The sequence below is a fragment of the Rhyacophila brunnea genome, unplaced genomic scaffold (genome assembly GCF_057557595.1).
Source record: "Rhyacophila brunnea isolate RB1 unplaced genomic scaffold, BYU_Rbru_1.0 scaffold_17, whole genome shotgun sequence".
NCBI lineage: Eukaryota > Metazoa > Arthropoda > Insecta > Trichoptera > Rhyacophilidae > Rhyacophila > Rhyacophila brunnea.
Genome location: NW_028232827.1, coordinates 14,260,760 through 14,282,144, shown reverse-complemented (window position 1 = coordinate 14,282,144; position 21,385 = coordinate 14,260,760). Strand labels below are relative to the sequence as shown.

Sequence of the window (21,385 nt, the reverse complement as noted above, 5' to 3'; positions counted from 1 at the left end):
CAGTGAGGCAGATATTCTTGAATAGCTTAGGATTCCTGGCTTTCCTTATGACCAAAAGCTTCATTTTGTGTGTCCCGGTTGCATTGAAGCACGGCATAATTATTGTGATGCGGTCCTTGGGCACTTTCCTCCCTGGTACATTACTTTATTCGCCATGAACGTACGTTTTACGAAGGAGAAGTTTCCAAAATAAACCCGTCTCATCTGCGTTATATACTTGTACGCGGCGGACTACTGAATTTGACAATCCAATACCGGCGAATTATAGAGCTTGATTTTGTGCTCTCAACTAGTAAAAATAACGGCGGATTATAATAGTTGTCGGATAATCGAGCGGCGGATTACTGAGAGTGTACTGTATACCTGAAAACAATTGCTAATGGCAATTAAAAATGTTAGATTTTAAGGTGCTTTTTAACGATCAGTTTTGCTATCCAATCAGTCTCCGTTTCCATCGAGCTATCCGTTAAACTGACGTGTAAATGCAAAACTGAAGCGGCTGACTGAAACTAAAACGGAGATGAGACAGAATGGATTTTCTATCAGTTATCGTATCCATTTTTAGAGTTGCCAGTTAAATTGACGTGTAAATTAGTATGTTGCCATATTTTTAATTCTATTTTTCTAATTTGGATTGAAATATTATAATTTCTTTAAATATTATGTAGGAACTGCATTACACCAACCAGTAATTATAAAAATAATGTTTTTTTTTTTTCCCGACCATGTCCGATCCTAATAGGATCATATGGGCATCCACAGGGTAGAGGTTTGTATTAACATATTTTGTTCTTTACGAGAAATGGATGTCAGCCACTTGCTCAACCTATTAGGTCCATACCCTGACTCACACACAGATTGAAAAACAATATGTGTACTTGCCAGACCCAGGATTTAAACCCGAGACCCACGGCATGATAGTCCAATGCTTAAGCCGCGCGGCCACCGTGGGTGTCATTCATTTTTAGTGAATAAAAAATACTTTAATATACACCGCCAATTCCAAACTCCTGGCAACTGAAACCTCGACTGAACGGAGAACTGATTGTCTAAATACACCGCCGTTTCAAAACTGAACGGAGCAAAATGGAAACCTCGACTAAACGGACAACACAGAACTGACATTTAAAAGGACCTTTAAAAATCCACTACCTCTTGCTTCCCACTCTCTCTTAGACATTGTAGTTTTCTTTAAATATTTTTCAGTTGAAAAATCACCCCCGAACCGTCGAGGTATGTGCCACTCTGAGCAGGCGTTAAATTACCCGTGGGGGATGTAATTCGAATCAAGCAATACGACAAGGCTATGTTGGCTTCATGGTTAATTTGAAAATAACTTTCACGTACGTTGGTTAACGAAATAAAATTAGGAATAGTTAATCCTTTCTCTCAAAAATCTCAAGGAAATCATATTGTATTAAAAATGAATGGACACGCTTTTTACATTTTCACAACTTAATTCCTACAAGCTTATGGTGTGATTGATCGAAATCCATCCCCCTAACGACTTGGACATACCTGGTGTAGAGAAAATATAATAAGCTACAATTGTAATTTACCTTTTTTTAAATGAAAATTTATTAACTTCCAGTCATAGAGAAATACACAGAGAACGTCCGTTTCTGCATAATCTGCAATTACCTGAGTAAGATCATCCCCGCTCTTCAATCAAGATGCACTCGCTTCAGGTTCGCTCCTTTGCAGTCCTCACAGATCATCCCCAGGGTGAAGGATATCATACAACAGGAAGAGTAAGCCAATTTCTTTTCTATATCTTGTTTATGGGCTGTCACCATGTGTTTTTCCTTCTTCAATTACTAATTAATATAACATCTTGTAACTTTCTGCCTTTAGTGTTACGAAAAGCAATAGTGATTGCACCAATTCCCACTTTAAACTTCCTTTTCCATAACTCTCCTGTTCGCAGTGGCGAAGAGGGAGATAGGCTGTTGACATTCGACATAAAATAGTCCACAATAAACTTTGTCAGTCATACGTATTTGTTTTCATTGAACTAAGTTTACAATTTACAGATAGATGGTGTTGGTTAGTTTTTTAAAATTCAGTTAAACACTGCGAAAACCAAGCCATAATAGATAATAGTCAAAAAATAATCGTCCTTAAAATATCTAAAATTATGCCATTAAACCATACATAATTTAGGATATTTTATAGATATAACAATATTTTTCATCTACTATGGTTTGATTTAGACAGGGCTTAATGAATTTTAAACAGCTAACCAACAACATGTGTAATATTATGTATTCTTAGTTCAACGAAAACAAAACTAATGAAAAAGTGTACAATATTTTGTCGAATCGCCTATGACATATTAGGTACTATTATATTATGGTTTGGTTTAGGCAAGGTTTAATTGATTTTTAAAAACTAACCAATACCATCTGTAAATTGTCTTAGTTCAAAACAAATACGAATGACTGATAAAGATTAATGTGCACTATTTATGTCAGATGGTGTCCATAGTATGCTTTAAGTAGTTAGCGGACATGGAAGAAAATCTTTCTATGGCTATTTTAAATTGTCTGCTGAAATATATGCTTATACAAACACATTCTTCATTTTCAGATTGACGGTATCAGATGATGGCTTGAAGGCCCTTATAACTCTGTCCGGAGGTGATATGAGGAAGGTGCTGAACACTCTTCAAAGCACGTGGATGGCATATAAGAATGTCACTGAAGATACCGTTTACACCTGCGTCGGTCACCCACTCAGAAATGACATTGCAAATATCGTCAGTTGGCTTCTAAATGAAAGTGATTTCTCAGTATGCTATCAAAGTATCCTTTTTGAGATGACTGTAGTAAACCATCAAAGAGCTTGAATTCATAAATTGAGCTATTTCTATTACAACATTTTATAGCGATTCCAGAACATTTTTGTTATGGTTGATTGGTGAATACGGTAGAACCTTGATTATGTGGACTTACTGAATTAAACTAAAAGAATTAATTTATATTCTGCTGTTCAGTGGAATTATTATTATTATTAAATTATAAATATTATAGTAGTGATCAAAGATGTTACAGAAAACTATTTTTTATATAGGAGTCTAAACATTTGAAAGTGAACCAAAAAAGGACCCCTAGTCTACCGATTAGGTTAATTACAAACGACTTCGCATTGCAGGTTCATTTGATGAGAACTTCATATATGTCTACTACAAGATTTATTTATCAATTTTCCGACCTTATGAAAAGACAATCTGCCATGATAAGTAGATAACCTGCCAATAATACAATACTTTGACAGTATTAGTTAGTTGAAATATCTTGCAAAATGTCAAAAAATGGTAGCCATTGCTTAATTTTGGAAATCGGGATTGCCAACTTAGCGGTGTCAATATCTGTGCATCTTACCTACTTAACCATACTTCATTCGTTCGGTAAATGCAGTCAAATATAATAATAGAACTCATATACAGTTCAAATACTTCAGCAGTGATATACCTAAGTATGATAGATTTTAATTCACTTATGTGAATCGAGTATATGACTTACAGAAAGGTATTTCTGTTAGTTTTCATGTATCATTATTTCTAATTAATGTTGTCTACTGGCCTCTTTGTATTTACGAGTAGGGTAGTTTCCTTAAATCTAAGTATTTGCAGGAATCAAAGATCTGAAGACAGCCAAAGGATTAGCACTCAGCGATATTCTGTCAGAAGTTCACTCCTTTATACATAGAAGTAAGTGAATGATTATTTTTTTTTTTTACCATTACATTAACCATAATTAAAACTAGATTAGCTCGGCCACATTATGAAGAGATACAAGTATAGCATTCCTCGGAGATCAACGACATACATGGCAGCAGTACCGCCAGAAGAGGTACAGTCGCCAGCATTATGAAAAAATAATTACACAACTTTTTCCAAATATGTAGTCTACTAATAAAAAAAACCGACTCATTCATTCATCAAGTTGAATGTCGGTATTATAATCTCAGACACTACTCTAGTATGCCTGCACAGACTGAGATTGCATATTAATTTCTAATTAGAAACATCCTTCAATACAGGCCAGATTTCCCTTTGAGTAGGTAACACATTTTCACATACTATGTATTACGGCATGGCCTCCATTTATATTTGGTTTTGCCACATGTGCATTGCATTGTTTATGCAAAGACTGAACTAGCTTTCCGCTACATTCTTCGATGCTCTGTGAACAATTTGCATCAATCTGTTGCAAATATCAGCGTCATGTGTCTTGGAGTTGGTGCACGTGTGCCTTGGCTCTAAGCAAGTTATCATTCATTACTTGAGTCGATTACGTTAACTTATTGAGCCTTCGACTACAATAATATGAAGGTAATTCTCTCTGGTGTGCCATGAAATTTTTATAATTTAAATAGTACGCCTTCACGTGAAAAAGGTTGGGAAGTACTTTAAACGAACACAGATTTGCCTGTTTAGGCCCTAAACCATGTTAAGATTTACATTAATTTTACTAATTGTTATCTCAACCCTCCTAGAAACGATATTATTCTTCTTCTTTTATGTATGCTGAGATAGATGTCACCACGTGTATAGAATTAACTTCATTTATTCATTTGCATAATCGAGCCTACCTCAATATAACTTGTAATTTGTCAATTTTAAAATTTCTTTATAGCGGAATTGCCGTCTGAAGTTTTGGTAACACTGCTAATCAAGATGGCCGACATGGAGCAGAGGCTAGCGGCAGGCTGCAATGAAAACGCTCAACTCGCGTCTCTCATTGCTTCGTTCCAATTGGCCAGAGATCTGGTGAAGGCTGATGATCCATAGTGCAATGTATTTATTATTTAGTTCATAATATTTAAGTATTTCATTAAAACATTCTTTAAATTTAAACTTGTATTTTTTCATATGAATAAAGTTAAGTCAAAATTAAATGCAATTTAATTTATGAAATCTTACAAACTTTTTAAAGTATCTTATCCAGTTCAAACATAAGACAAAAAATTAAGGATATTCTGCAATGTAACGCTGATCTGTATGTTGCCATTGTGTGCTAAAAAAAACCCCTGCTCACAAAATATTACAGTAGAATCTCGGTATAACGGAGTTTGGATATAACGGACAAAATATCCGGTCAAATGTGAAAATTGTTAAAAATATCCTGTTAATATTATACATGTTTAAATCCATGTGTCACCGCTTGTAAACAATGTTCTGCGCATGATAATTACATTATACGTATATAATATATATATTATAATTCGAGCCATAATGCCGTCCTGCTCGTAGACTGAATTTAGCACTGATGGCCGCTAATTCACACAGCTGCACAGCAGTTTAATTTGTTTACTCAAAGTGAATGGATACATTTATTACTCCATTCAATAAGTTTACAATGGTCAGACGTACATGAAAATGACCCTGGGTCATCATGACTGAATATGAAATAGCAGATGACGTTATGACCTTCGTAAATGAGGATGGAAGTGAATATAGAGGATGGAAGAAGAAATAACACGTCCAAAAACAAAGTCATACACGTTTTTCTTACAAAGTCTACTTATTTAGGCTAAATTTGCAAAGAAATCCCAAATTCTTCATTTTCAATCTCCACATAGCACACTTCGGCCCTTCAGACAGTAAATATTTATCTCTGTATCTGAAAGAAGGTAAACTTGAGTAAAAGATAAGATTCGTAAAATAAATTATTTATTTATACTAGACAACTTGTGTAACATGTCATAAATCCTTAATTTAAGGAAACAATCTGGAATTTGTTAACCACATTACATAGGTATATCATTTTACGGAAGTAATTTTATATAATTTTATTTGTATTGTACTAAGGGATTCAGAACCGTTATAATATTTTTATTATTTCTCCATCTACAGAGTAATCAAATATAATGCATTACAAGAGATAGTGAAATATCTTTAAGTGTTTTATCAATAATCAGGGGCTATATTATAACCATAGGCAAAATGAATTGAGTACATACTTTAATGCTCTGTGGAATATTTAAAAATAGCTATGCACTGTTAAAAAGTTAAAACTACTTTATTCTAAATAATAATTATACTATTATAAGTCGGCTCGCAGATATATACTCGACGCAATCACAACTTCGTCAATTATATTTATGTAATTTTTAGTTGACATTTAAAAAAAAAATGTAACTCAATGTATTTAACACACATATGGTTGACTTCCACGAAAATAGTTAACACGGCTTCTAATCGGTTCTTAGCATGCTGATTTTGCTGCTTTTGCCTTCTTTGAAAACACGATACAATACTGGCAGTCGTGATAATATCTTTTCTTCTGTAAGGTTGAAAAATATCTTTGTACTTAATCATAAATGGACTGTGCATTCTCTCTCTTGCTGCCAAAAGTTGGTAAGTCGATAATTTAGGTATTTAGAGTTAACAACGGATTACATGTTTATGTATGCTTGAAAAAAAATCAAGGTCATCCGATATTTAGAACATGCATATAATGCACAAAGAAATTAGAATGAGGCATTATTTTAGAGGGAATTTTTCAGATTACAATTACTCCATAACATGATTTCGAGACTTACCAACTTTTGGTAGTAACCTCACACGATATATTCTTGAACAGTTCTTAACAACCCTAAATTTGTATGAAAAGAGAGTTTTAAAATCACAATGAATTCCAGATGGCATTTGTTCCAAATGTCTATAAGTCCATAGACACTGTAGACATCCAATTAGTGTCGGACATTTGCAAGAAGTGAGAAATGAAAACTAGTAGTCACAGACTAGTGAGTTCCTAAATACATTAAATTTGACAGTTAGTTTCAAGTCGATCATATTTAATATTTCACTCACTTCATATTTGAGAAAATCAATGCTTCTTCGTAGCTGATTTGTGTATTGGATAATCGAGTCGATATTAATGTTTTGACCACATCTGTGTGCAAGATCAAGAAAGCAATCTTATTGTCTTTTGAGATCAGATTAAAAGTTGAGGTTACGTCACTTTTCTGCGGGCCGCCCTACAGTTACACTATGATCCTCAAGTACTTTAACCTTGACATATTCAATGCAATAATTTATACTTAGTAATAATACATAATAGAATTAATGTCTTGAGAACATAGAAAATTCTGCTCCTCTAATCAAAATTCATTGAAGACTATTTTATCCTAGGAAGAATGCTGAACAACACGCATATAAAAATATGATGGGAAGACAATGATAATAGTTCATTTTTATCACAATTTTCTTTGTGGATATATTTTTAAAGCCATGATCAGAGTTTTTCTCTATGAAATTTTCCATCAAAGAGATTAATAGTAAAGAACTACACCAATAAATAATTTAGTAGGTATCTATATTGTCTAAACACTTTCAAAATATAAAATGAGTCTAGGCCATCTAGGAACGAATTCAAAAGTTTATTTATTTATATTAAATACCTACGTATTAATTGTTAATAATTGCCAAATATATATTCCTATCATTGAAAATTATAATCACATACTTTATTAAACTCTTTTATAATTATAATTTAGTGGCCGCATTAGAGTTTCCACGCTTGCCTCTAAATCCGTAGCGATCCCGCGGCTCGAATCAAATTCACATGCTGTGTTTTCAATGTCCATACCGTGAATCCAATCAGTTATGTGAATGGCTAACAACAAAAAGTCGGTTAAGATAACCTTCACTCATATAAAGCAGTGGTAGACCACCCTCTACGTAACCTTGCAATTTGGAATAGATTTTTTTGAATTATTTGATGAAACCAGCCAATCAGGCGCCTGGAATTTACTAATACACTAATACGCAGTGCGTATTACATGCAAATCTTGTCACTGTGCGTTACGATTTATATTATGTGATCTATATTTCACAGAATCAATAGTCTAATAACGACATATAACAATTTTTTTAGAGCAAATTCCATAATTTCATTATTAAATAAAATTTTTGAGTCATTTTACTACATAGTGAAACAAAAAAATACATAGATTTCTATACGCTGTTTTGCTTCCAGGCAACAGGTTAATTTGACAATGATTTTTATTGTATTTAAATACTTAAACGGGACCATATAAGGTCCATTTTCAGTAATGAAACACATCATATCGTCACTATTCTGGCAGAAAACACTAATTCGAAACAAATTACATATTGAGTTAGTACCACAATGTTCCTTATTTCAAACTTTACCGTCTGGAAACCTTCTTAATAAATAAACAGTCTTTATTTTAAAGTCAACCTTTTTACGATTACTTAATAAACTCACATGATAGACCATTATTTCAAACATTTTAACAACTTCAAAGTCAAATTACTCAAAACTAGTATTCTCCAGTTAGTGTGTTCTGCCAGAACAGAGTCGATATTATCCAGGATTGAGAAAATTTCAGGTTGAAAAAACAATCAATAACAGAAGTTGACAAAATAAATGACAGTGTTTATTCTGAATTCAAATTTGGCAACATTAGGCATATTATTAGAAACAGAAATATTAAATTTTTGCTGATAACAATATAGGTAGGTACTCATAATTATTAATACTATATTATGTATATATTTTCAGCATCTGATCATGATCTTGATATTGATTACTTCACTTACAATTAACTACATTAATTTTCTAAAATTTGCGGGGGTCATGAAACATTATTGTAGTACATAATTAGATAAATCAAGCTAATTCAACAAACAGGTACTTTCTACAGACATTTCCGTAGTAGGAATTAAAGAATTACGCCATACCAAATTAGCACAGAAGTTTTAAATGTAAATTAAATAAACTAGCTTACGTAAAGTATAACATAATATTCTAAAATAATCAGTACAAAAGTATTATAACCTACAAATTAAAACTGCAATTAATTTTTCCAAAGGAATTAAGAATTCAATTGTTAGTGAGTTAAGTAAGTACAATACTATTTCATAATTTGAATCATGACTATTTCCTATGTCATTCTAATTAAAAATAATTTTTATGTAGGTATATAATATGATAAAGCTTTTTTTCTAAATGTCATTTGAAAGACTCTTCCCTCTATATCTCAGCGATGTCCAATCGGTAGATTGCAACACGTTTAGAATGAAACGTGACAGTGGTGATCTTGTCATATAAGCGCGAAATATATTATGGTGCATGTCGCGTATTATCATGTGACGTCACAGTAAGCTGCCGCTATGGGAAAAAAATTATGTAATGTCGTTTTTCTTGGTGTTTAAAATATTATCAGACTGATGCTCCCATCCTGTAGCACATTTTGAACCTTTAAATGAACATTGTCAGTTGTCAGAAATCACCAGAACAACAATGGGGTCACCTCAAGTTGTACTGCACTGTATCAACACCTGCGTGACTCAATGAACTTTTTTTATCATTTTCTACATGCCTACACATTTTCAAATCACGTCAAAATTGCGTGTTTTTTCTTTTTAGCGGTTGGCACTATGTATTTTCTATAAGAATGTTGTCTATTATCTATGGTCTGCGGGTTGGTTCTGTTCAAAATATTATTGAATTTACAGAGATCGTGTTCGTTAAAAATATTCTGCAGTGACGAAACCATAGACTAAATTTGTCACCGTGACAGTACGCGACATGGATCTCAATATAATCATAACTTTACACTACCATTAACCAAACACAAAAGTACAACACAAAAACAACACAAAAAAGGAATTAACTGACTTTGAAACCAAATGCCTCACTATTTCATAATTTATATTTTATCTAAATATCACCTGTACAGCAATTTTGTTTGATTTTGATTCACATAATATAAAACAAGTGTATAACGTACCAGTATATTATTTTAGATGTTTGGAAGAAGCTTAAGTGATTTTTAACGATTAAAGTTTAACTACACAAAGATTGGACATCACTGCTCTATCGTAAGGATGTGATAACATATCACCATGGTCCAATGACAACGTTTTTAATATAATATATTATATATTCAATCACACATGCGCACATCTTTCAATACCGACATTTTTTTTTAAATATAAATATTGCATCGATAATAAGATGCATGTTTGTTTTTCTATTTTGGTGTCTCTGAATTCTGAGTGCGTTTTATAATCGATAACGTCTTACAGCTGTCAAAAATCTACTCTGATACTCTGAAAACGCAGAGTTGAAACGTGATTCAGAAAAATCGGAAATTGAATCTGAAGAAGTTTCAGACGCTTGATGGTGACATTACAGGCAGTACCTAAATGATACACTGCTTTTTATTGACACTGAGTGACTTTCATTTTTAATTCTATTATCATTTAAAAATGAATAATGGGGCACTTTTAATTGGGGACGTCTTATAATCGATACAATTACGGTACATCCATACGAATTTTAAAGGAATTTTTAAATGTCTTATATTCATTCATAAATTAACTTTTCTTACCAACGATATCTTTAAATTGTCTTATTCTCACAAACAAAAAATCAGTTGAAATAATTAGAACATGAGAATCAATAAAAATAGTATATAACTTCATCCGAAGATGTTATTGACAAGGTTGTTGAGACCGTTGGTGAAGGAAGACAGGATTCCGGTGCTCTCTGGCTGCGAAGGCGGCCTTGGGACATACTGCGGAGGCACCACTGGTCGGTAGAACGGACCGCCATCATTGCGCTGCAATTTGACACACATATAATTAAATAAATTACCACAAACAGAAGGTACTATTTTCTTAAAAGATTTATGGCCAAATGCAGAGATGTCGATGTTAGTCAGCTTTAACTAAGCGTCGTTCTAATAAGAATAATAATCATAAATACGCCAATTTGATAAAGCCTCGTTTTCATTAGAAGAATTAGCGCTAATACTTACTTTCAAAACTATTCTACTAGTACTACCAATTTTGGTAGAGTACTTGTTCACAAGCAAATTAAAAATTCTATGGAAGAGTCGAATTATTCACTTGCGCAAGTGTCATTTTCATCGTTGATTTTTTAAACACGTGTAAACAAAATAAAACACATGGCGTCCCCATGAATAGTATCACTAGATCGTGTGGGAAGGCAAGCGAGTAGCAGAGTTACTATCCCATCGTGCAATCCTACTCTACTCAACTGTACCAATTACATTTTCACTGGTAGAGTTAGAAGGATAGTTAGTACTATGGAAAGTGCCAATGAAAACAGGGCTTTAAATCAATGACTTAAGCAGCATAAGATTAACAGTTGCTTAAGGCCACTTCAGTACCTCTATATATGGCCATGACATGGCATGATATGGCAAAAAACATTGTGTTTTGTCCATAATTGTGTTTGTTCAGGATTTTTCTAATAATATTAGTACATTAAATACATATCATTCGCATAGCAGACACAAGTGACATCAGTGTGAATTTTGTCCAATATATATGAACTAAAAGTATTTCACATTTTATTCCCATTATAATAGTTCTTACCCGCCCCCGTTGTGATGAGTCCTGAGATAAAGAATGTGGTGTTAATGACTTGTCTTTATTTGAAAATTTATAAAAGCAAGATGTCATTTTAGATAGATTAGGTGACAATGAGCCTAATAAAGTAATAAAGATCGGAAAAACACGACATTAGCAAACTGTCATATTCATACAGTCTTTGTTTGCAAACATATGGCCGTCTTTTTCTGGTCTATAGTTTATCATACTATTTCCACCAGTGTACCACTGCCCTGATGTTGTATTTAACAAACATCTATAATGTCTATATATTTTTGTACATTGTTTAGGTAAAGTTGGTACAGTTAGATAAAAAGTTGAAGGGCTGAAGGTTAAAGGAATGCAAATCATATAAGTAAAACTAATGAGTTTTTCTCTAACCAGTTGGTTATGGGCTGCAATTTCATGGCACTGTATGTGGGACGAATACAGGAGTCGGGAACATTGATTTGTTCTGCTGATAACCACTAAGATGTCTGCAGTCATGATAATATAACAGTAAGGTGCAGTTTTTATATCACCGCCTATACCAATTTATGCGTAAAAAAGATTCCTACGATGTGACTGTTTTGTACAAAAAGTTATTGGCACATAATTCCTCAACCCTCATAGTCCAGTGCGTAAGGTGCTGGCCTTTCATCCGGGGCTCCTGATACGATTCCCGGTGAGGTCACGACACAATATATTTATGTGATTTTTCTCAAAGCTCGGGTGTTTGTAATTGGTTTACTTCACACTACTGTCATTGGGCCTCGACGTGTTAAAAAAGAATATATCGATACCATATTTCAATAGGGACACAACTCAAAAAACATTGTTCCAAGATAATGGCGTTTGAATTTTTTGCAGAAATTCTCATTTTTATTTTAAAGCCTTGATTTTGAAGAAATTATAATATTATGTTTTTTATATTTAGTTTAATGGAATTCAGCAATGCACAATGAAATATTACAATTTCATAAGGAATTAACCCAGAAATTCCAGTATATAACTGAATTAATGATTAATCTCAGAAAGGGTATGTTATTTTAACTCTTTTTTGCTGAATTGTAAAGAGAAAACCTTTCTACATCGAAATTATTAACTCAAAACCTTGAAATTTTGAGTTGTTTTCTTATTCAAATGGGGGGGGTATCGATATATATTTATTTATATTTATTATTACAGTGCAAGAAGAAGATGCAGAAAGGCGAAACTTGGGTAAGAAAACTCAGTCAATAATAGTACATAGTAATATTGAATAACATGACGCAATTAGTTTTAAAATCGGTCACCTCCATTTTCTGAAATTTTGAGCTAATCATAAAAAACTATCAAGTACATTTAGGTCTACAAATTAATGGAAAATAGAATATTTTCTGTTTGTGAACAATTATGAAAAACAGAAAGTGAAATAAAACATTGTTTACATCATTAAAATTAATAAAGTCGGTTGAAAAAATATAAAAAATGGCATCTGATGAACACCAACATTGCAATCAATCTCCAGTGTGATACTATTTTTATTAAGAAACAGAGCTGGTTTTGATATTTTATGAATTCATCTACTTATGTTGGAAAAGTACTTACAGAATAAGAATTTAAAAACAGTTAAAATGGAGGTAACCGACTTCTTTCTTGGCATAGGAATGATATAAATATTTGAATACCATACCATATTAAATTTACAGAATGATGAAATCAGTTATGTAGAATTTATAATCATGTATTTATCGTTGAACATGATTTATTCAACTCGGTTACTCACTTGACTCCCTTTAATCCTCTGTTAATAAATGAACTTATTTTCGTGCTGATTATTTTGTTAAGACTAAATTATATATAATATTTACAATAATTTTAATTAAATAAAATGTTTGTTTTACTTACGATTATATATAAACTAGAAGAGCAGTCACCACAATATAGAATACGGTCAGGCTTTGTACATTTTCGAGGAAATGGTTTTGGGACATGTCAGAGCAGTAGTGGAAACTTGTACATAATAATATACCCAATCAATGTTATCTCACAGGGGAATTGATATCACATAAAAAATTACTGTTATAAAAATCAGAATTACTCAGTTATAAATTTTTGAAAATTGTAAACTTAGTTGCACATATAAATTCAACACAACCGCAACTTGTGAATTTTATCCACATACTTTAAGTAACATCCACCAAACCATAATGTTACTTAATGCAATGGTACAAACAATGTCATACTACAGCATGTTTGTTGCAGCTGCTAAAATTTCCGTATTTGTTTGGAATACTTTTGTCAGCTCCATTAGCAAGCTTCAAAAATATTGGGGAAGAAGTGAGAGATTAATTAATAATATAAAGCCACAGTGTTTCATTTTGTGGTAGGTTACATGTGTGCGAAAAAACTCAGGGAGTGCACTGCTAAAACTTTATTGTGTGTTAATAATTAACAGAGATGTGAAAAAAGCCAGAATTGTAATGACATAGGGTTGCTAGATACACGAAAATTGTCTAGCGGCGATCATTTACACATATAATTTCATAAACAAGTCTTAGTTTTGGAAAAAAATACGTTTACTACAACTTATTTTTCAATTCTGTTTTTAACTCAGTTTAAGTAGGTACCTATATGGCAATCAATTTCTTATGTGTGCTCCCTTAAAAGCTAGTGTGCACACGCTACCAACACACAACAGCTAGAGAAGACTAATTTGATGACATTTCAGATATTTTGACAGATACCTAGCAGGTGTACTTATTATGAAAAGTTTCGAGCTGTGTAAATGTTAAAAATTGTACCTATATGGGTCGATGTTGCGTTCATTTTATGTATGCAATAGCTACTATAATCAAACTAATTGGAAAGTAATTTATATCATAATATTATATATTTTTATGTCAAATTATATACCGACTAGTTTTTGAGGCTAATTTTGTTACTAATTTATTTCATAGGTTCAGCACTTTTGAATTATGAATTAATATGTGGGTAATTCATTAAAAAAACGTTACTAAACTAAGGGTGGAATAAAATATAATTAAAGTGTAAAGGTCTTTTTCGAGTCTTAAAATAAGATCAAAGGTAAACTAAATTATTCATACAGGGTTGCGAATATTAAGGGAAGGAAAATAATGTCTACAGGTTGTCAACTGTGATGTAAGGAATGGTTTAGTTGTCAGGGAATAGGATCTCTCCTTCGTAGGGTGCCATGGCGATGGGTTTTCGGTTGGGTTGTTGATATGGCTTCCGTGGCTTGGAACTCTGTTTCGTGAAGTAGGTGCCCTAAAGGGGGGATTCATAATAAATTGGGTGCACACACAGGGGTACAAAGGGGAATATTTTTTTTATGTGAGTAGGTACTGAAATAAGAATGGAATTATGTATATTCTTCAAATTTAAATCCATATTATTTAAAACCACACCACACCAAATGTTTTATTGACCAATGCTTTGGTTAACCTTAAACATACTGTAATGTCAAGTTCATTACACAGCTTTTCAAATATTACAAGTTGAATTTAAATTATAATTGATTTAAAATTTATACTATTCCAATCATTTTTTATTACCCAGGTTTTGCATTTCGACATATTCAGGCATTAATGCATACCAGTGGCGAGGGGTGGGAGGTAGGCTGTTAAGATTCGACATAATGTAGATTAAACTTTGTCAGTCATACTTAATAGAATGCATATTGCAGATGGTATTGATTAGTTTTTAAAATTCAATTAAACCCTGCCTAAACCAACTCATAATAGTTTAGTTAGGTTTGGTTAGGTTTGCTGTTGGAGATCTGACAAAAATACTGCACACTTTTTCAGTCATATTTATTTGTTTTTGTTGAATTAAGAATACATATTGCAGATGGTGCTAGTTAGTTTTTTTAAATTCATTAAGCCCAGCCTGAACCAAACCATAATTTATTGAAAATTCATTTATCTATAGAATATCTAAAATTATATATGGTTTAATGGCATACCAACCCATAATAGTTTAGTTTGGTTTGCTGTTGGTGATCTGACAAAAATACTGCACAATTTTTCAGTAATTTTTATTTGTTTTTGTGGAATTAAGAATACATATTGCAGATGGTGTTAGTTAGTTTTTTAAAATTCATTAAGCCCAGCCTGTACCAAACCATAGTTTATTGAAAATTCATTTATCTATAAAATATCTAAAATTTTATATGGTTTAATGGCATAATTTTAGATATTTTATAGATAAACAAATATTTTTTTACTATTATCTACTATGGCTTGGATTAGGCAGGGTTTAATTGAATTTTAAAAACTAACAAACACTATCCACACATTGTAGTTTTGGTTCAATGAATACAATACATAACAAATACGTATCACTGAGAAAATTTAATGTGCACTATTTATGTCGGATCGTAACAGTCTATCTCCACCCTTCGCCACTGATGCATAACTCACTTATGGCAAATGCACACTGACATAGAATACAGTTAACGCTCCTTTACCTGCATAATAAATTAATATACTAATACAATGTGACAACATTATCACGCAACCTTATCATACAATAGAAAGTAGATAGAAATTAGAAAGTGATTTGAAAATACTGTAGAAGATACATTAAACATTCATTATCAATATATTCAGTACCTAAGTGTATTGAAATGTTAATATTCATAAACAATGGATTAAGAGAAGATGTCGAAAGACGAAACCCAGGTCGTAAAAAATGTCACAAATGGAATAGTACAAAATAAATATAAATCAATTAGAATTATTTATGTATAATGTGTAATTCATCAACTATTACATGAATCATTGAGAAAACAATAGGCAAATAATGATGAATAAATAGTAATAAATCTGTTATGTATTATATTATGTTCACAAAGTTGACATTTCCATTTTTAAATACTGTCTCATGATGAAACTAGTAGGGTAATGGAATGTGACGGCAGATAACTGACCAGAATTTATCAGTACAGTTGTGTTGAAGAATTTTCTGTATCGTTTTGCACAAGTCCACTCCATTATCTTCAGTACACATTATGTATTTACATTTGGAATAAATTCGGGGTTGCCGCTAATTGGAGATGTAATAATTGTACTACAAAAATAAATTAGAGGAATTATTAAAATGGTGTACTCACAGAACAAATTAATAAGATAGAAATGTCAAAGCTACTCTTCATAGATCAAGAATTTAGATGCCTGCTTTGGTTTACGACTTAATGACGGTCAGGCCATAAAACAAAAACCAATATATCCATATCCAGAATTTTCGTTCATTATAATGGTAAGTATTTATCATTAACAAAAAAATACACATGCAAACCTCTTCAATTATTGGGAATTGATTCTATAAGTCTCCATTTCATGTTAATATAATTAGGCTCCTACGATTTTAACCATTAACCGTCACCAATTTGTTTCCACATAAATTTATATTTTTAATTACAATAGACCATTATGGCTATAGGTAATATTTTACCTTAGCAGAATGCAATGTGACATTCAATAGAGTTGGATGAGCCTCGACTACGATGAAATCAACTTCCTTTGGAACAAAACCATCGGCGTAAACCTAAAAACAAAAAAAATTACTCATTTAAAATGTATCTTGAAAATAGAAACACCACCAACAAGAGGCACCTGGTGGCAAACAACGAAGTTTATAATTTATTACAATTAATTGATAATTTACATTTGTAAACAACGAGAAAAATAAATAATTTTTGGTCTCAAAGATAGGCTACAATTTCAAAAAAATTTTCATTCATTCAAACATTCATTAAAGGATCTCGTCTTATTATTACATATTGTGGAATTATGGTTATTTTTATCGTTAAAATTTATAAATGTTAAAATAATAAAATGTTATTGTGTTCTCTAAAGTATAGAAAAGATTTTTGAATAGTTAATTTTAAAAACAGAAATTTAAAAAAAAAATATAAATGTGTATAACCTGAAATTCTTTCTTTTAATTAAATCTAGTAATCATTTTAGGCAGCTCTCGTGGTGCAGTGCGTAAGGCGCTTGCCTTCCACCCGAGAGTTCTTGGGTTCGATTCCCGGTCAGGACACACAATATTTATGTGTTTTTCTCAAAGCCTGGGTGTTTGTGATTGTTCAAAATTACTAACAACCACCTTGTATGAAAAAGCAATGACATGGTTATTAATAATTCTAAAAAAAAAAAATCTAATATCGGCATAGCCATAATATTAAAGATCGATTTGAGTAGTTGTCCCATCAGATGGGTAATAGATCAATAATTTATTTACCTCCAATTTGTACATTCCAGGCATCAAAATTCTCCAGAACTCTCCGTATTTAGTGGTCTGGAATCCGACATCCCTTCCTTTGACCTTGAGCGAAGCCTTCTCAACCGGGTTACCGTTGTCGTCCATGACAAAACCATGTGCTCCCCTGTGCGCCTCCGACAAGAACTTGATGAGTGACTGGAAATTAAAAAAACTCTACTGATATTCCATATTTTTAGATCGGTAGTAAGTATGAACTAATAGAGTATCAATACTTTTGAAAGAATATAATATTTTCTTCTGGACTTAGTTTTAGTTTCAGGTAGATAATTTCACTAGAGGGAAAATAACAACAAAACATCACATTAAGTAGGAGACAAACTGTATTATGTTTTTAATCCTTTAATTTTGTTTTTAAAATTAATTAAATGTAAAACAGATGGAGTGACCTCATATATTGAAACAGGAAATAACACAATTCCGCCCTGATCTCCCCCCCTACTCTGTAAAAAATGAATACACCCAGTTCTGCACTGCGTCGCTTACAGATCAGCTTGGTCACGTGACCCATAGTGTCACATCATTCAAAGGGAATATGAGTCCAATTAAATAAAGAATAAATATTTTTTGTGTTATACTTCCACGTGACAACTACTGATCCCATCGACTTTTTTACGCACATAAAATTAGTTTTTACATATTTGCACAATATAGAATAGCATTCTTGTATAGTATATCAGACTCTGTATTGACTTAGTGTCACGTTACCGGCTGACAGACTGAGGACAACTGACAGCAAGTCCTACAGAAATACATTAACTGACATACTAAATAAGTTTTCACTTAATAAATTTTTTTCATAATATATCCTAATTTAAACATTTCTGTATTTTTGAAGATTAAAATAATAAAAATTAATACGTACCTACTCAACTAGATATTTTTTACACTAACTATCTATTTTTTTTGAAACACATGCAGTTGTATTATTAATACTATAAACTGAACATGGTCTGTAAGTCAAAAAAGGTGGACGACCCCATGTCTACAGTATGACTTATACAGTTATTTTTAATTTCTAGTGTTGGAGAATTTTATTATAGAGTTAATTCATTTATATTATTTTAACGATCAATGTAAATGCTTACCATTTTGTTATCTTGCCAATACTTGGGCAATTCATGTGCTGGCGGGAATTTGCAACAGGAGAGTTCTAGCGTAACTTCCATGCACCCGTACCATACGTAGTTGTAGTCTTGCATACCTCCTGTATAGTAGAGATGACATTTAAAATAACATCGTATTTGTATTTTAATAATCAATGGTGACTCCATACTAAGTTATTATTTAAAGCCCACCCTCTTAATAAAAATACTTTTTAATTTAAATAATAACTTCATTATTTCACATTCTACAAAAATAATATAATTTGCCAACGCCATCTATCTGTAGTGGGTCTATTCTATACTTATCGAACACTAAATTGATAAATAGTATCAAACTTAGGGTAGGTTTGTATCAAAATATTAGCACTTATTGTAACAATTACACGAAGCTGGTTTTTATTGTTGCAATAAGTGCGATATTTTAACAGCACCTATCTTGCTGCTGTTAAAATATCGCACTTATTGCAACAATAAAAACCAGCTTCGTGTAATTGTTACAATAAGTGCTAATATTTTGATACAAACCTACCCTAAGTTTGATAATATTTATCACTTTAGCGGTCGATAAGCATAGAATAGACCCATAGGTATGTATTATAAATTCATCATCGGCTTGCTCAACCAAACGGACATGTTGCTGTTGCACTAATTAATACATAATCAGCTATGACACTAATACGATCAAACAAAGGCTGCAACTAATTTGATACATTTCACGCATATAATACATACAACCAACCGACCCAATACAGTATACTCCATTGGTGCGACCATAGATTGGCCTTAACCCTTAGAATGCTACGCAACGATATATCGTTGTTTTTGATAATGGCCAGAAATGCTAACAACGATCGTCGTTTTGCTTTTGATGCCTGGGAATTTGGGAACATACTACTGCACCAGTGGTACGAAACATTGTTTTAACTATTTAGTTTTATTGTTGTGTAATATAACCCGATTCATATATGTTTTGTGACTGGGTAGGTTTAGAACTTATAACTATTGTATTTTTTTTCATGGCATCACTCTTTTTACTATAAAAACAATTCCAAATACAAATTTCAGTTTACCATATAAAAATTTGTTTACAGTCAAATTCTTGGTGGAAGGACAATGTTTTATTTTATTTTATGCATTTGAAATAATGGGAAAGACTTTTACTCAACTCAGTGTTTAAAGTAGAGTGGATTTGTGCTATATAAAATCAGTTTCATTTATAAAAAAATAATGAAATAAAATCATTTGCAATACATATTTTAAATGTTCCAATAAATAAACACCATGAAGACCTTTTTCACAAATCATGCATATTGTACGCGATGTTTTAACGAGGCCACCATGCAAAATTTTTCTTTTCAGCCGGGTAGTTTCCTGATTCCACTACTTTGTATTATCCCTCTTGTGGAATAACCGAATGTTTCCAATAACTGATAAAAATCAAAACTCTGTGCGCGGATAGTGCATTTCGCTCGCTCTCGCAATCGCCCGTATGATAGAGCGAGAAAGAGATATGTCAATTACTTCCCTCGTTATCTATTCAAAATGATAAATTAATTACGAAACGTGATTTCATAATATTCCGATTTCGCAGAATCAATTAGAGTGGTAAGGTGTCTAAAAATAATACAATACTTTAATTTATCGACAATTATTGGTAGCAATCCTCGACCGGATTTTGCACAACATCGTAGCAGCCAAAGGGTTAAACAGAGCTGTGGAAGCTCGAAGAAAAGATGACGAAAGTACCTGTCAATGGATACCATGCAGCTCCATTCGTGATACCATTCTCAAAGTTCTGAGATCCAGATTTGCAGGAGACTCCTCGGGACATCTTGGCGTGGTTGTTGGAGTACGTGAGCGAGAGGTGCTTGAAGATGTCATCATCTGGAGTGAGGGACGGCGATGAGGAGTAGCTCTGGAACACTGCTCCGAGGGGACATGTAGGTAGAAAACATTTTATTGCCACAAATGTAAAAGAAATTGGAAGAAAGGACTAGCTGTCTGGTACTGCTCCCTATTAGAGCAAACATGGTATGGTGTAGGACTTGCTATTTGGGAGCTGGGAGGATTTTAATTTTACATAAGCGTGGAATATCATCATCATCGTCAGCCGGGGTCGATCCACTGCTGAATAAAGGCCTCTCTTCCACTCTTCTTAGCCCTTGTTCTTTGCTGCCACGTATATCCACCGAACTTTATGAGTTCGTCTATCCATTGGGTTTCAGGGCATTCATATAATTATATAGTGCCCCTTGAGTACCACTGTATGAAGGCATTTGTCCAGCGGTTGTCCACTCGCCGAGCGACATCTCCAGCCCATTACCATTTTATCTGCTTAGCGACCTCTATCACATTGTGTACTATTGTCTGTTTACTTATCCATTGGTTTATTTTGTGGTTTTTCTATTACTATTTTCTTCTATGCATCATCATAATAAATTATTTGTAAAAAAGTTATTAAACTTTAGCTTGCCCACTCCACGTGCAATAACAGCAAATAATGTTAGATTCATCTAATTAAAATTGAAATATCTTGACAAAAAAATGTAATATATATTATGATATTAAATCTGAAAATATATATTAGGATTTCTATTTTTATATAGGTATATAT

The 21,385-nt window shown here is 32.5% G+C and overlaps 2 protein-coding genes across 3 annotated transcripts in view; one reads left to right on the top strand and one right to left on the bottom strand.

The window, feature by feature from the left end:
• RfC3 (replication factor C subunit RfC3) overlaps positions 1-4,926 on the top strand; it is a 54,571-nt gene extending 49,645 nt beyond the window's left edge. Inside the window, exons 5-8 of the mRNA XM_085944917.1 lie at positions 1,592-1,751; positions 2,590-2,804; positions 3,635-3,712; positions 4,641-4,926. Of these exons, the coding sequence (XP_085801043.1) occupies positions 1,592-1,751; positions 2,590-2,804; positions 3,635-3,712; positions 4,641-4,795 (608 nt within the window). The 3' untranslated portion in view covers positions 4,796-4,926. The remainder of the gene's footprint in view (positions 1-1,591; positions 1,752-2,589; positions 2,805-3,634; positions 3,713-4,640) is intronic.
• A 4,060-nt stretch (positions 4,927-8,986) lies between these two features.
• LOC147073724 (carboxypeptidase D) overlaps positions 8,987-21,385 on the bottom strand; it is a 53,875-nt gene continuing 41,476 nt past the window's right edge. The window contains exons 7-11 of one of the 2 annotated variants that reach the window (XM_085944741.1): positions 20,518-20,694; positions 18,754-18,872; positions 17,627-17,803; positions 16,835-16,927; positions 8,987-10,602 (exon numbers count right to left, since the gene is read on the bottom strand). In XM_085944741.1, coding sequence (XP_085800867.1) covers positions 10,462-10,602; positions 16,835-16,927; positions 17,627-17,803; positions 18,754-18,872; positions 20,518-20,694 — 707 coding nt within the window. In that variant the 3' untranslated portion in view covers positions 8,987-10,461. Of the gene's footprint in view, positions 10,603-14,390; positions 14,648-16,834; positions 16,928-17,626; positions 17,804-18,753; positions 18,873-20,517; positions 20,695-21,385 lie in introns of those variants that run through there. The other variant, XM_085944742.1, reaches the window with a different exon arrangement.